At 32.5% G+C, this 17,393-nt stretch overlaps 1 protein-coding gene across 1 annotated transcript; it reads right to left on the minus strand.

The window, feature by feature from the left end:
- Window positions 1–1,035: 1,035 nt before the first annotated feature.
- PHOT1 (phototropin 1) lies at window positions 1,036–11,407 on the minus strand. Its single transcript, XM_022034115.2, has 24 exons — window positions 11,269–11,407; window positions 9,065–9,815; window positions 8,783–8,965; window positions 7,977–8,068; window positions 6,954–7,233; window positions 6,387–6,600; window positions 6,191–6,261; window positions 5,907–6,013; window positions 5,746–5,795; window positions 5,545–5,649; window positions 5,344–5,403; window positions 5,173–5,262; window positions 4,702–4,778; window positions 4,348–4,432; window positions 4,094–4,174; window positions 3,488–3,591; window positions 3,334–3,383; window positions 2,883–2,989; window positions 2,647–2,769; window positions 2,431–2,482; window positions 2,117–2,229; window positions 1,762–1,902; window positions 1,481–1,585; window positions 1,036–1,380 (listed from the first exon to the last, which is right to left on the minus strand). Exons 2-23 carry the CDS (start codon window positions 9,811–9,813, stop codon window positions 1,484–1,486), a joined length of 3,036 nt encoding a protein of 1,011 aa, XP_021889807.1. The 5' UTR covers window positions 9,814–9,815; window positions 11,269–11,407; the 3' UTR covers window positions 1,036–1,380; window positions 1,481–1,483.
- Window positions 11,408–17,393: the final 5,986 nt, after the last annotated feature.

The raw sequence follows: 17,393 nt of genomic DNA on the forward strand, positions 1-17,393 counted from the left end.
GTCATGAAATTGTTTTAGACTGCGCCAATAAGAAAAAAAAAATAGGGTGTTACACTAGGGTTCGAGTTCTGTGTGATACGAAATATTTATACTCATCCCACGTTAATCTAGACCGTCTATCGCAATCAATCTCATTCGTCCGATCACGCCTAAGAAGGAAATGAATTTGAACCGTTCATCGCGATTAATCTCGACCGTCCAATCGCGCCTAAGGTGAAAACGAATCCAGGCTATCTACGCACGCGGGATTGATCTTATGCCATCCAATCGTAGGACATGCGAATCGACAACGTAGCCTCCCGCGTGGTGTCAACATCAGCGCGCCTGGCTACACAGCGTGCTCCGTTTCATTGAGGCTGCTGATTGGGCAGTCATACGTGACTGAACTTTCTCTATTTACACTTTAACCTTCTGTTTTTATTTTTTCTTTTAAAAACACCAACCAAACTCAAATTTTTGCCTTTTTTTTAAATTATTTTTAATTTCGTCCGTAATTTATTTTTTATCAAAAATTCAATCAAATTAAAAAATTTTAATTATTATATATATATATATATATTCTATAATCCGTAAAATTATCTCGGACTAATTTTCGGACTCTGAATGTTACATAAACATTTGTTAATCCGTTGATCTTACAACTCCAAATAATTTTTTCTCTATTTATTTTTCTTTTATTTTTTAACATAAAATTTCAAACAATACATGTATATATATATATATATATATATATATATATATTCCCTTCCTCTACACTTACTCTCATTTTCCTCCTTTCCTTCTCTGCAATAACTCCTAAAAATTTCCCAAACTAAAGGTAAGAGGATGATGACAATTTTATGGGACCGATTGTAATTGAATAATTAAGATTACATTTAATTGGATGGATAGAATAAGATAAATAGTGAGTGAGACTCTTTTATCTAGTTTTGATATATTAATTTAAAAATAAAATAAGACATTATTCACCTTAGAAAACGTCGATTTATGAAGAGTCTTAGAAGAGGGGGAAAAAGTAAATATATAGCCCAGAACTGAACCAGACTGTAAGAAACCTTAAAACGAACAAATTCAATTACAGAATCCAAAACACAAGCCAACATAGATTACACCAGAATTACACCATGCACACAGTACATATTTTACAAAATGATAAACAAATGAGAAAAGAAGAAGAAGAAGAAGAAGAAGAAGAAGAAGAAGAAGAAGAACCTCAGATTCCTCTCCCAGCTTGCCTCGGCTACAATTGATACAAAAAAATGTAAAATACCGAATTATAAACGATCATTTCACGAAACTAGGTGAAGCTTGCGAAAGACTTTAATTGAGTTCTTCTTTTTTAGTCTTCCCCGTTGTCGATGCTCTTTAACGCACTTAGATCTGCAAAATAAATCCCCAGTTTAGAAAAAAAAAAGATGTTTTTCAAACATTTCGTACACAACAAGAAAAATTAATGAAAACAACAAAAAAAAAAAGAGACCTCTTAGAAAACATTCGTTTGTAGATCTTGTAGCTCAGGATCCACGACTTTATCTTCCTTTTCGGCTTCGCTTGAGAAGAGAGGAGTTTCGAGCTCGGGAGGATTCTGGTTACAGAGAGTAATATTTCAGAAAACTGATTCTTTTTTTTCCGAAAGTTACTAAATAAACACTCACAACTTTAGTTACGTTACAGTTTTTACCGGGCTTATTTGTTCTTGAAAAATTATGTCCGAAGTCTATTATATTATACAGTATTGAAACTGGAGATTTTAAAAAGTACCATGCAGCGAACTAGAGCCCAATTTAAGCCTTTGAAGAATGGATGCCGCTTGATTTCATTCGCTCCTTCGTGCGAGCCTAATCTGTTCTTGGGATCTCTATGTAACAACCTGTACATTAATTGCTTCGCCTGGAGACTTACCTGCAACAAGAACAAAAACTAAGCTATTAACGACAATGGTCGTACTACGATTTTTTATCAAAATACTTGTCTGATATTAGACGAAGTTCGGTATGCGTGCATTTAATTCACACTCTTAATGAGCTTATATATTCTGTGTATTATAGTGTAAATAATTAATTATATAATTTTCTATCAGCTTAAATTTTGAAATAATCGGTTTCATATAGCTCACCGGCGTACTCCCTGGAAACTTCAGATCTTTGTGAAGAATGTTGGCGAATGTTTTTTGTCTCGTCTTTCCCCTAAACGGTGTGTATCCATAGAGCATTTCATATAGAAGAATGCCTGCAGAATAGAACACAAGAACAGAAAAAGATAGGCATGCAGCTATCAAAAAGTCAATGAGTTACATCTTAAAATATTCCTGGGCTATTATTCAGCTAATATCTCCGATTTTTATTATACAGAATATAAGAAAATATTTTCTTCTCAGAAAAAAAGAAATCAACCAAGTTATTAAATTCACCATTTTTAGCGGAAGCATACCTAGAGCCCACCAGTCTACGGCACTAGTATGGCCTGCTCCAGTAATAATTTCCTGCAAAGAAATGAATCAGAAAGAAAGAACATACAACGGAAAGAAGAGAAATATTGGAATATATATATATATATATATATATATATAAATTGGTGAGATGTAATAAGTGAGATATTGCCATCTCGAAATTTCCGATGCAGTAAAAAGAGTATGCATTAACTAACCGGTGCTATATACTCTTCGGTTCCAACAAAAGAATTTGATGCTCTCATAGGTTCAGCCATGAAGATTGGAGTTTCCCGATTCTTACGTTGCTTCTTTTTTTCAACTACATCAGGAATCAAAAGCTGGAAAGAGCACATCAACTGCTTGTTATTCATTTTGCTAAATTATCATATTGAAATTCTATGAAACCGAAAAAAGAAATTCGGTAAAGAGTACGGAAGGAGATCATAGGAACCTGTGGTTTGCAAGATGTCAAGCATGATAAATCAAAATCCGTTAAAGACACATGACCGTTGCTCTGAAGTAGAACATTTTCAGGCTTTAAATCCCTGTAAATAATCCCTTCAAGAAGAAGAAGAAAACTCAATTAAGGAAAGGGAATTTCCCTTTTTCATAGACAGAAGATTTAGCAGTTCGGGATCGATATTTTCCCAGTGTTGTATGATAGATTCTTTTGAGAAATTAAGTTTGACACAATTCTTAATTATGCAATCAACGAACTTAATTATTTTATATGGTACTAGAGTGAAAACTTAATAATTCAAACCCGATCAATATTCCATTTCTATGAAGATCAATATAAGCTGTGATGGCTGGAATCTGGATGTACTTTGATCAGTATTGATTTACTTAATTTGAAATCATTTTGAAAGATAGATACTAATGATACTAATGATAAGTACTACCTTGACAGTGAAGGTACTCCAATGCAACAAGTACTTCTGCTGCATAAAATCTGTAATCATCAAGAATTTACTATCAGAAAAAACATTAACTTGGTAAATTGTAAGTCACTGGAGTTACTAGGACTAGCATACAAACTGTATCAGGCAATACTACCTTACGGCATCTTCTTTCAGGACCTTCAATGGTTGTCTGTCTAAAAGCAGGAAAAGCTCTCCTCCAGGACAATAATCAGTTATCAGACAGATGTGTGTTTTTGTCTGTAAAGTGTACGAATATTAATTAGAAGTTCAAAATACTCATTTCGAGTAAGGTAACAACATAATCATCATTTTCCTTCTTAAGCTAGTTTGTCCCAAGAAAAATGACTTGAATGCAAATGTACGATGAGGACAAAGAACGAGACCAGAAAATAGAATCTAGCCTATAAAATATATTAATTTTTTCTTGATTAATGTATGAATCGTGTAATTTGTTAGATTCTGGTCCAACATATGTAAGTAACTATAGATTCTCACACTAACTTGATTACTGACGTTAGATTAACATTCCCTAATGCTCTCCTCAGGTGAAATACATAGGCACAAGAAGGAACCAAGTTATAAGACAAGAAAAAAAAAGGCTTCACCCTAATAATTAACATTCCATAGCATGTTAGTTTCTAGCCCAAACTGTATATATGGTTTTAGGCTAGAACGTAAAGTAGATACTACCAATTTGGAAAAGTGATATTCCAAAATCTGTGTCAAATAAGCTAATTACCTGAAATGAAGCATATAATGCAGGAAGAAAAGGATGATCCAACATGTCGAGAATCTCTCTCTCTGCACATGCTCTATGCACCTGCAGCAGAAACCAGAGTCCTGTAATTATGCATAAAGGAATGCCAATAGTACTAAAAAATCCTTCAGTTCAAATGCAAGGATGTTAAATAAAAGTCAGGTTTTGAAATTTCAGAATCAAGTAACTCTAACATCATGGATTGCTAGATGCAACGTAAATATGAATCTCAATACCTTGTTTCGGTTTAGCATAATGCTCTTGTCCATTGCCTTCATGGCAAAGTACTGGCCAGTTCCACACAGGTCCACCAAATGCACACTGCAAATCCAATTAATTACTCAGAAACTGATAAGAGGAGGAGAAAGTGAAGGAGACTTTTGGCCTGAAGGAAAATTAGTAATGCCATAGGAAAATAAAGTCAACATTTAGCCTGAAAGAAAATTTGTAATGCCATAACTACAGAAATTGTCAGCTCGATTACCAGCTAATAAAGTTTAAGCAGCCATATAACTACTTAATAGATTTTCACAGTACAGTACAGTATGACCATATGCAATAGCACAAGATATTTGGAGACTGTTCAAAACCTGCCAGTATCACCAGATCCCAAGGGCTTTATTGGCCGAAAATGTTTCAGACCAATCTGTTCTCCACCATCAAGAATCTGCACAGAGATATAAATAATGTAAATATATAAATAATAAATTATGTCAATCTCTTTAAGCTAATTTTTTTAAAAAATAATTTGTTGTAGCTAATCTTTTCAAATTTTATCAAAAGCAGAGTTCTAATATTCTACACTCAATTCACCCTTGTAATATAAAGGATTTATGCGTGGGAAAACATGTTCGTGGTAGTGTACAAATAATTGATTATATATTTTCAATCAGTTCAAAATTCGAATATAATTGCTCAGATCAATTATTTCACGATTAAGAAAGATGAATGTCTAAGTTCTCAAGAGAATAAATCACATACCAGAGCAAATAAGGCAGAACGATATGCCATATAAATAAAGAAAATGAATAAAAAATTGTACATTAAGAAAAAAAAAATACCTTCTGGATAGCTTGCCAAGACGGACTGTCCTTCCTATGAGGTTTCGGACGGACAACCTTCGAGTGATTTATCCACAAATCTTCCGGTTTCTGCAGGTTTGCGAAACCTGTTACTGCAAACTCTAATTCTCCCATCTGAATATATATGTGAAATAAAAATAGAAAATGTACCAAATTGGCATCCGGAAGTTCTCTGACTGCATCATCAACATTCTCCGCAGTTTGTTTCACCTGTTACCGGACACGATCTTTTGTTAGGGAAAAAAAAGAAAAACAGATTGACTAACATTGAAACTCTTAGCCAAACCTCAGATAATTGAGAAACGAACATGACTTGTAAGAGAAGTAAAAGCAAGTGAAGTGAGTTCAAACCAGTTTTTCACTCTCTTTTGCAGCTGCCTCCGGTATACTGTTTTGAAGTGGTTCAACATGCTCACTACCATCAAGTTGTACCCCAATAAAGTACTGAACTTCTCCCTGTTGACAGACAAGTAAAATACAGAAGAAATTTTATTTTCTTTACATTAAAAAAAAGGTGGATGATTTTTTATCCGAATGGTTTGATGTTTATACTTTCTGGTCACGCATAGGCTGCAAATGGAACAGATTCCAGAACTTCTTCCCTGGATTTTGTATAAAATACTTGTTAGAGTATAAATAATAGTTTGATATGAGCATAATTTGCGCTTAATGTTGGAAAAATAAAATTGAAGATTGTGAAAAAGGAAGCATACCGCTCTTCGTGTAGTTGATAAGCTGTACAGTCACTTCTGTTTGGTTGTCAATTGCTTGGCGAATCTTCCTCACTGTTGCCGGATCAGTTTCAGGTCCTTGTAGAAACCTATAAATAAAAAAAAAACAAGCAAACATAAGTAATCATATCTAGAGTTTTACAACGTAAGAAAAATAGAACTGGCTCAGATACAAATATGGTGATAGATACTCATATCCAACAAATGTATTATCAGTCATTCAAGATTCTCATATTTGGTCAATTCTGAGAACTTTAGAAGCATACCTGCAATTCCTCCCCAAGATTTCTTCGCGACTGTACTCTGTCAACTCCAAAAAGCTATCCGATGCAAAAATCTGAAAATCCATACAACTGGGAAGATTAATTATAAACGTCATGGTCATAAAAATTCAGGTTATAAATTTGAAAGAATTTCAGAAGAAAAGATAGCAAATTTGAGAAATTTGTCCTCAAGTCTTACAATGGGATTATCAGGCAGCCTTGGATCAGTAATGACAAAATTTTTCTCTATACGTTCAAGTGTGGTCGCAAGATCAATACCCTTTCTCATTTCCTTCTGCCTCACTTTGTCATCAACACTGTCCGGCCTCTCATCATCGTCAGTCTCATCATCGTCCACCAAAACTACGTCATCAAAGCATTCAGACGTTGTAGATTGACTCTTCCGAATTAGCCTAAAAAAACAACGCAGAAAAAACACAAATATTACATTTTGTAACAAAGCCAGCAGCAGAATGATCCTGTCTCTGAAACAATCAAATGAAAATCAAAGCTCCCAGAGTTGAAGGTTATCTTTTGAGCAAATTTTGAAATTCTGATTAGTGATTTACAAATAAACATGCAATTTAATTAAGAGAGGATATAAGTTTAATTGAAAAATAACATTGAATAATACAGTATAATGTTACATCCATTTTTATCATATAAATATGATTTCTTCTTAAATTTGCAAAATGAATTCAATAAAAAATTCTGTACTTGTTTTTCGAACTTAGCCTAAAAGAAAGATGGGTTAACGATAGATTACCCCATGAAAGACCTGCGGGCGGATTTTTTTTGCTTCATTTCAGGAACTTCGCTAATCCGCTGCATTGACTTTCTGGCACCGCCATGTGAATTCCTTCTGTGAGGAGCAAGGTTTTCGGACTTTCGTCTTCCAGGAGCTCCTGATGTTTGTTCGTCTCCGCTGGATTCTGACTTTCTCAACAAGGGCCGGTTCGTTGATTCACTTAATGATCGAGGACGAGGTTGCTTCACTGCTTCCACTAGTTCAGTCACTGAATTTGCAGCCATGTCCTTTTGTCGGGCTGTGATCAAAAGAGAATAATCAAGCGTATTATTTGTAAAAATTCAAAGTATAAATCATTAATCGTAAGTGATTTGAACTTTTGTTTACAGTTCAACAATCACCTAAGTTCTTCTTCAACTTTTTTATTAGATTACAATAAACTATATCTTACTATCATCATGGATGCTGCCATTTTGATTACAACATTCCCTTTCATTAACCTCTTAAACTTCTTCTGCTTTGGTATCTGAAGTTCAAATATTTTTCTTTGGATTTCTGATACAGACATCTATCAACAATAAATTTATATTGTACCATCATCAAAATTGTTATTAATAATTTTATATTTAATTAAGTTGAATTCTTCTAATTACTCGTCCTCACATGCATATATATATATATATATATATATAAATTAAGTTGACGGAAGAATGTTTATATTTAGCTTGTAAGTTCAGAATTAAAAAAAAAATAAAAGAAAAATTTTACTTTTTTGCTGGACTTGTAAACCATAAGAAACAAAAAAAAAAAAAAAAAAAAAAAAGAAATATCTGCGTGCCTTGGATCAAAATATTTCCATTACAAAATTGTGTTTGTATTTCCTTTAGTTAGTTTGGTAACTTTCAAAATGATAATAATTTTGTCCCAAAAAAAAGTTAAAGTGATATTCTTATAACATAAATATAGTTTATGAAGTTTATTGAACAAAGGTATACATGTAATATATAACAGATATAAAGTCTGAAGGGATATGTATTGTACCATCATATCGGATCAAGGATTCTGGCAATCCATTAGGTCGTGTCATTTTTTCCTTGGCCCCCTCCGTGTGCTTACTCACCTCCACTTGCATCCTATCAAAATCACCAGTAAAAAATTATTAAAAACAAGAAAGATAGGCGTAAGAACCCACACACAGCGAGCGACATTATCAATATTCCCGATCCTGTAAATTACTTTTTTGTCATCACCGTCCGTTTTACGATCAAACGGTGTCAAATTGTGCTTGACCACTGTGGTTCATGGTCTGTTTCTGTCCGCATTCCATCCCCATCACAGAATTGAATCTTGCCAAGTGACAGTAAAAAGGCACTGAATTATTGGGCAGTGATGATACGGGACAATTTAATAGGGTCCCCCCTCTTCCTCCGTTTCCCCCCCTCCCACAAGTCTTGATTCGCTTCTTGAGGGTTATCATGAAGGACACTTTTTCCTCTTATCCCCACCATGATCAGGCAATTTACGATAGAAAAATCATCTACGGTCATATCGACGTGTATAACTTGTGTAACAAAAACAAGTGTTCGTTTGTGATGTAAGTTTAGGGTTATGATTCTTTTAACGTGAATTTATTTGTACATTTAAAGATCTAAACTTTAAATTAAATTTAATAAATTTAAAATTCAATAATTACTTATTTTCTATATATAAGATTAGAGTGCCACAATATTTATTATAAATTAAAAATTTTAATAATGCATATATAAATAAATAAATAGCTACTAGTTAAAATAGGACATCTCATAAAAAAAAAATAAGAGAAGTAAAAGAAAATTGAGGGCACTGACCCAATAAATTTGAGGACTTTTCCACTCTCATCTTTGATTGGTGAAATTGTAAGAAGGTTCCAAAAAGGGGTCCCATCTTTCTTGTAATTAAGTAATCTCCCACAGTAATTCGTCCCGGCCTGTAATGCTTCCCTTATTTTTGCTGCATCCTCCGGGTCGGTACCCGCGCCCTGCAAAAACCGACTGCCCGACCCAGCAGATTCACATTTTATCCTCGTTACAGTTATTGCCATTAAGACAATTTACCAAACTACTTAGCAGTAAAAAATAGTTCCCACTTACCAGTTCCTGCCGATGACTTCTTTAGAAGTATACCCCGTCATCTTAAAGAAACCGGCACTGGCATACAGAATCGGATAGTCGGGTTTGGTGGCATCCGATACCACGAACGTCTGTTGAAAAGTTGATAATGCATCGCGTAAGTCTTCTGATACTCTTGGGAATCCTCTGTCGATTTTGCCGATCCCGTCGTCGGATACTTCGCTGGAGCTCCGGACGGAAGTGCTAGAGTTCCTTTGAGAAGTACCCGGTTTGTTAATATTCGGTTCGTCCCCGCCCGAATTTCTAACCTGGACACCTTGCGGTTTCCCAGTTTCGTTGTCGGTCTTCAGCACAAGTCCCCACTCTGCAGCTCTCTGCGCAGCCGCCCCTACTTCTCCGGACAGTTGGGTGGTGGGTGTCGGTTTTCCTCGGGTCGGATCGTGAGTGTCGTTAGTGGGTTTTTTATTCGCCGGGGAAGATGGCACCGGGGACAATAATGACGGGGTTGGATCTTTGAGCGCCATCCATGACGTTGTGACTTCTTGAACCCGACCCGAGCTCGAGGACAGCTTGGGTGGCTCGGGTTCCGGACTGCCGCGCGAGTCCACCCAGTTTTGCCATGTGGACGGCGAGCGAAACACCGGGTTAGTGGATCGGGTCGAGTGTGTGGAGGGATTGAATACTTCTAGCGACCCGCGAGAATCTCTCGGCAATGGTGGCATAAGAGCTGATGACTTCGGGGACTTTGGTGACTTATCTGATTGCTCCATTCCTACATGATCATAATCGTTATACAAAAATGGATAATCCATATATTTATATATATATATATATATCTATACACACACACACATATATCTAAGTTTTTGAGTTGAATTAAGTGATATATTATTTTGTCAAAATTTTACTTTTATATTTCTTAAATACAAAAAATAATGTCTATTTAGCATATAGTTTTATTTCAGTAGAATTGAAATTCAAGATCGAAATCATATCCACAACTTGTCTTGGAAAATAATTTTCCTATTAACCATAATTAGTATAAAATGAAAAAAAAAATTATTTTTATTTAAAATATTGAAAAATCTGATTTTCCAACTAATAAATTTAGCGATCATGATACACTTCCACTATTTTCGCGCATTAAAATTAAATTTTCTCGAGGATACTTGCAAGAATCGCACTTAAAACTATGGAAGGAAATGAAGAACCCATTTCTTTTTTACTGAAGTAATATTAATTAGTTACGGTGAAAGAATATCATTGATCTACCTAGGCGTATATATATACACTGATACACTTGTATACATATGCATATTTGAGCAGGAGGGCATTTAAGTGTTGATGGAAGACGATGTGGATTAGTGGTGTTGTGGGCAATACATGTGAGGCAGTTGGAAGAATAGCGTGTACGGTTTCATTTTCAAGCAAAGGTGACGGTGGGGTCAGAAGACACGAACCGGACATCAGGGGCTCCGAGAGTGATATTTTGGCAAGAATTACATCTATAGATACACACATATAGATACAGTAACTAGAAATTGAAGTTGGTTGAGAAGGGTTTTTAGGTAAATTCAGGTGAACTCCGTAGTAAGTATCTTGCGTAGGTCATCAACTGGGGACTGCAAACAAGTCTTGGCGACCTCATAATTTTGGAGGGTAACTCGGTCATGACATTGATGTTTACCACACAAAGCAATGAGATAAGAACACCGAAGGACGTGGGATTTTCGCTCGTAGAGAAAATCAAACGAGCACATATTGTCTGTGGTTGTCCCCTCATTAAAGAGCTGTACTACATACACAATCCAATTTTCTTCTGTGAGAGAGATTTGAAACAGAGGGGAAAATGAAGGAATTATATCTCTTGGGTTTTTTACTGTACTCAATCTCTTCAAAAAATTGTTCTACAATTGCCAGTAATTTGATAATAATATCCTATCGTAACACTGCTTCGGAAATTAAAAATGTATTTCCTATTGATATGAAGTTACCGTGATTTATATTATATGATTTATCATAAGCTTTTCTTTTAGAATAAAATTTGACGATTAAAAAAAATAAATAATATGATAGTTTAGTATTTTGCTGTCATTGTTAAATAAAAAAAAAATGACACGTCTTCGAAAAATGCTATACATGTAAGAGGAAATTTAATATGTTTAAGGTTAAAATCCTAATATATTGCAGTGCAGCGTTGATACTCTATAAAATAGAAACTATACCTCAATGAACCGAAGCAAGACGGGCGCTTTGAAAAATCTGATCTGGGTCGTTCCCTGTCGTGAACAGAGAATTAACTAACTCAACTCCCGCTGTATGTATGTGGTTCAGAAAAGTAAACTGAAGTTTTTTAGGGAAACAAAAAGAAAAAAGAAAGCTTTGGTGGGTAATTATTCTCCACGAGAAGAAAAGCTTACTAGCTCAAATTTTTTTAAAAAAAAAGAAAAGAAAACTCGTAGGTGCAATAGATTTCAACAAGAAGAGGCCGAGAAGAAAATGAAACAGAGTAACCTTTTTAAAAGCCAAAAGATAGAGAGAGAGTAAGACGGAAAATCATTGGTGAAGAAACAGAGCATTGAGGGGTTTAGCGGCTTCCCATGCCTGCAGACCAGATCTTCACATGGCTTCGGCTCGAGCTCCCATGAAAGTTGCTGTTTGTTCTTGGTACACTGCTCAATCATGGAAGATTTAAAAACAGGGTAAAAACAAAGGTTTTTTTGGAAAAGAAATAAGAAACATGGCCAAACGGAGTCTTGTTTATCGGCTTTTTTCTCTGTTTATCTCTTTGTGTCTTCTCCAGCTAAACAAATAGAGACTGATTACGACGATAAGACAGGTGAGATTTGTGTTTACAGACTGGCATTGGAAATGGGTTGCCACCGAAAAAACAAAAACAAGAACGAAAGTAGAAGCTGGAGCTGAAGATGAAAACAGAGGATATAAGCTTAAAGTTTGATAAAAGCACTTTTGAGAAGGGGCAGTTGCCAGATAATGCTTGTTGTGTCCCCCGTGTGTGTCAGTGCGTGTGTGTGTGTGTCTCAGTAATGGCAAAAAGGCATTGGGATATATTATTCATCATTTTTTAAATCGAAAATAAAATTCATCTTATTAGTTTTTTGAGTCTTACGTACAACTCAGAGTAAATGTTCTACAGTTTTTATCTTTGATTAATAATTTTGCTTCCAGTAAAATCAGTACAATCTTTTTACATGTTTTTTTGCATAAAGGAATGTTGTTATTTTTAGTAAAATAAATCAGGCTGCGGCCATGGTCACAAACCGTGTGTAAAAATCATTACAAGAAAAAGGGAACAAGAGAAATTATTCATCTGATGGAGTCGAATTGGTTGAATTTAAAATGTCAGAAAGATGGGTAACTCGTCAGTTGATTTACTTCTAAATTTAACGTACGTACACAGAGAAATACATCGATAAAAGACATATGTATTGGCTAGGGGAGGATGAATAAAATTTAATTTTTCAGAGGAATGGACGAAATTAAACTTTATTATTATGTTTTATGCAAGTTAAATAGCTTTATATATGTTTGTGTGTGTGTGTGTGTGTGTGTTATACATATAAGAAGTATTTAAATATTGAAATCTAAAAGTTTATCATAATGCAAATTTGAGATTAGAAAGCATTCATACATGTTTGTATTAATTAGGAACGGCATTGGTGCGGGGTTACCCAGTCCCAATCCGTCCTGGACGGAGCAGGCGAGTACAAGTAAAAGATTAAAAATCTACAGATTTAGTAGTAGTGTCTGTATCCACCCTGCCTCAACTCGCCCCACCCCTTTTATATATATATATATATATATATATATATATATATATATATATAATTACATCTAAAATATGTAATTATTAAATTTATATTATTAATTCTCATTTAAAAATTTTGATATTAAAATAAATTTATATGATAATATCTAATAAATACTTTATTTTTAATAATTTGATTTGTTATTTAAGAATTAGCAATTAATAGTTTAATTAGTTTAAATATACGAATATTTTATTTTTTACATTTTTTCTGTTATTGAGTTTTAATTATGTTAGAATATTATTTTAAATTATATTTATAAAATAATATTTTAATAAATTTATATGATAATATATAATAAATAATTTATTTTTAATTATTTCAAGTGGACGGGGTACGGAGACGACCCGCTTCACCCTCATGCCGCACGGGGTATTGAGGTTTAATGTTTTGGCACTCATACCAGACGGGGTATAGGGACGGCCTTAGAATTAAGATTGTTAAGGGAAATGGTTCAAGTGTAGCAGGGATCTCCATGAATACTAGTAGGCTGGTAAAAATGAGAAACAGTGATAATCAGTTATTGTTAATGAATACGGATTGACGATATGTTTTATGTTACTGATTATGCATGAAATTGTGATCTGTATGATATTACTGCTTCTGTAATTTGTTTCCATCAATTTTCCGATAGTAAAAAAAAAAAAAGTAAATAGTCTTATTTTAAATAAATATATTGGTTTAAATCTACTGCTCTATTGGTTATTTTAATTTTCTACCAACTTTTACTTCTGTGACGGTGATATAGTGTGATATTTTTACTAAGTTAGTGTAGCTCATTCCTTATTTAACCATTTCAGATAAGAAAAACCTAGTTCCCGAGCCCGATCTACAAGAAGACTGCGAGTAGATGTTAGATGCTTTATAGTTTCCTTAATTTTTCTCATTTTTCGTATTTTTTTCAGAGAACTTATTCCGTGATGTTGTTTAGTACTTTTAAGTTATTGTGTAAGGGATGTTAACCTTAATTTTTTATTTCGCTTCCGCACTCAGATTATTATGTGTATTTCCTTTTGAATTTTTGTGACCGTTACAGTCGCCCTATACTCCCGATGCTTGTATCTATATATTCTAAAGAATAACGATCATAAAAAGAGCATGCCTACTTGTGAAAGTCACCGAACCTAGGTAAGTGGAAGTATTAAATTCTAGGATTTTAGAATTTGATACTAAATGTTGTTACGGTCCCAAAAAAAAAAAAAGGACATTAACATTAGTTTTATATGTTAATTATATATTAAAGATATATGTGATTGTTAAATTTTTATAAATAAAAAAAATAAGTTGTGCAAAATTAATAATTTAAATTTGGATTTTAAAAAATTAGTGATTAGATTGGAAAGTCCTAATTCCATTAATTTTTTTTAGTAAGATAACAGAAATTACCCGCACAAAGGAAACTTCCGAAATATATAATTTTTTTTTTAAAATAAATAAATAAAGATGGGAGTATAATCGCCAAGAAGCAATTAGGGGCAAAGCCACGTGAAGAAACTTTTTGCAAGTTTGGAATGATACACCTGTGGATGACTAGTTTGTTGTTGGAGGTCACATCAGTTGCCCTGTAAGCATTGCCCTTTTTCTCTCTCGTAGAACCCACCATCAAACCGTTCCAAAAATCTCTTGCCTTGCTTCCTATATTTATCCATACTCATCGGTATATGGATTCCCATCACCTCATGCGTGTTTGATTTCCACATTAGTAAAATAACCTTCTTCTTTTTTTTTTGTTTGTTTGTTTCTTTCTTTCTTACGGATCTTATCCTTAAAAAAAAATCACTCTCTTGATGATTCTTTTACAGGAACGAGGTGGAGAAATGCATAATTCGAAAGTAAAATTTTAGACGACGTGCATTTTTAATATGGGTGTGCAGAAGAAATTCCCCATTCGTACCGCGTAGAGTTGAAGAAATTTTCTTGTTTATATGCCAAAAAAATAACTATAAAAATATACCGTCAACCCATCAAGTAATATATTTTGTGGCCATTAATTAATTGCAGTAGGTGCTTATACCCACCGGATTTGACAGTTTTTAAAGTTTAAGACGGTGACCCATTGCCATTATTTATAATGGGGAAATGTATATCTTGAGGTTTTTTTTTACCATCTTGAGTTATCCCAATCACTTTTACATATTGCCTTCTCCTATCATATAGAATTCTCATGCCTTAATTAATTAGTCTGGATCCTTTAGGACTTCAACATCAAAGCCCATTCATTAGTAAAATGGCCCAATAATCTTTTCACCTGGACCCAGTGTTTTCTCCATTCGCTCTACTTGGTAATTTAAAACTATCTTCCCTGAGGGACGGCAAAAGAATCAGTGTGTATAGAAAGGATAAAAACTTACTACTAATGTTTTGAGTTTAGATAAAAATTGAAATGATAAATTAATTAAAATAAGTTAATATAAACATAGTTTTCTATTTTATTTTTTTAAGCAAAGTGTTTTTTTAATAAATTTTAATTAAAATAATATTTTACATAAAATCAAGTCGACGAATGTCTTATTACAAAATAAAAGAATATATATTAAAATATTAAAATTAATTTATTTATTATTTACAATATTAAAATTAACATTTACACTATTTTTTATCATTTTAATTTCTGTCCTTTAAAAAAATATTTTTATTAAATTTTGATTGTTAATGCACATTAACATTAATATTAATATTAATATTAATGGTGGAAACAAATATGGATTCTCTTCACTATATATATATATATATATATATACAGGGATTATCAAGGGTGTGTCTAGTGACAACTTAATCTACATTTTCTCAAAAAAAAAAAAAGGGACGTCTTATGATAAATTTATCATTATAAAAAAAAAAAAAAAGTTCAAAGAAAAAACTGTAATAAATTTTATGTTTTTGTGACATTTTCATTATCAGCTTTTTAACCATATTAGTTAAACATATAAGTTTTATTTATATTTCTTACATAAAATCATATATTATGATGTTGTTTTTTATTATTTTAAGCACATATTAAACTGTCTTTTAAATTTTTATTAAACAACTGAAGTTATTAGTAAATATATAATGAATAAATTTTTATTTTTTTAAGAAATTATGGATTCAGATTAGTTATACCTACTTAAGAACCTTTATATAATTTTATCCTAAAATTCCTAGTTTTTTTTTTATAATTTCCATTTCTCTTTTTTTTTTTTTTTTTTTAACTCAAATAATGAGAAAACAAAAATACAAGAGAACTATTTTTACCTTCTGGGTGTCCTTGTTCTGCAATTTGGGTGTTGGTGGGCTCTAATAGAACAGCCGAGTCCAGTATCCACAGAAAGCGGCGTAGCAGCAGCTGAGATGAGTTTTAAAGTAAAATAAGCACAGAATCACCAATCTTGTCATGCTAACAATCTCAAATGGGATTACACTAGAAAATACAGTAAGGAATTACTATAGGATAATGAAATCTTTTCACTTACATTCTTTAGTCTATATAAGATTTGTCGTGTACTTTTAATTTTTCACTCTTTTTGCTTAATTTTAATTTCATTCATTATCTTCTTTGGTCATAACTAAATTAACAAATACTACCTTTTAAGACTATAAATATAAAGGATCGCATGATTACATTAAATTAAGGTATAAAATCTCTAGGACAAATTAGATGTCACATCTGGAAACTAATTTAATATTACATAGTCTGACTACCTTTTTATTATTGTGTTTAATCTTAGAAGATATTCCTTTTTACAATTATAATTTTAATTTATTTAATTTTATAGAATATCTAAACACAACCATTCTAACAGCAAATTGATATATTCAAAGATATTCACAATATCAAAATTGATATATTCAAAGATATTCACAATATCAAAAAGCTCATGTGACGAGATGTGTCAACATATAAGAGAAGGTACTATACTAGTGATATCTCAGAGGAGACAACCATGCCTAGACCTTATTCAAGAAATGATCTTGTTGAAAAACATCAACAGATATTATTATACTAGTAATTTCTTAATACTAGTATCTTAATTGACAATTTTGATTGGCTCTTATCACTTTTTATGAAATGATTATACTTACATGTTATATCAACTAACAAATTATATCATAAAATACATCAATTGAGACATTCAATAATTAAAAAAAAAATGTAACAAATAGAGAAATATAATAGAAATGATATTTAACAGACAGAAAATTAGAATAAAAAAATATAATACATTTTGACATTTTGAATTTTAGAAAAAATATAACACATTCACTAATTTAAATTATTAGTTGTTATTTCATTGTTGAATATCAACAAATATTGTTATTACCAGAATTTAAATTTATTATCTTTTTAACTATAAACGTTTTATCGTTACAAATGTATCTCGAACGATAAATTCAAACTTTTCTAGTTATGCTTGGACTTATAAACTTTATTCATAAAACTAATTTAAAATTTTCACTTATAAAAACTTATTTAAAAACTTATATTGATTTTTACCATGAGATGGTGCAAATTTAAATTATATTATCTTGATTTAAATTAG

Source organism: Carica papaya, chromosome 2 (assembly GCF_054855325.1).
Source record: "Carica papaya isolate Zhongbai chromosome 2, ASM5485532v1, whole genome shotgun sequence".
Classification (NCBI taxonomy): domain Eukaryota; kingdom Viridiplantae; phylum Streptophyta; class Magnoliopsida; order Brassicales; family Caricaceae; genus Carica; species Carica papaya.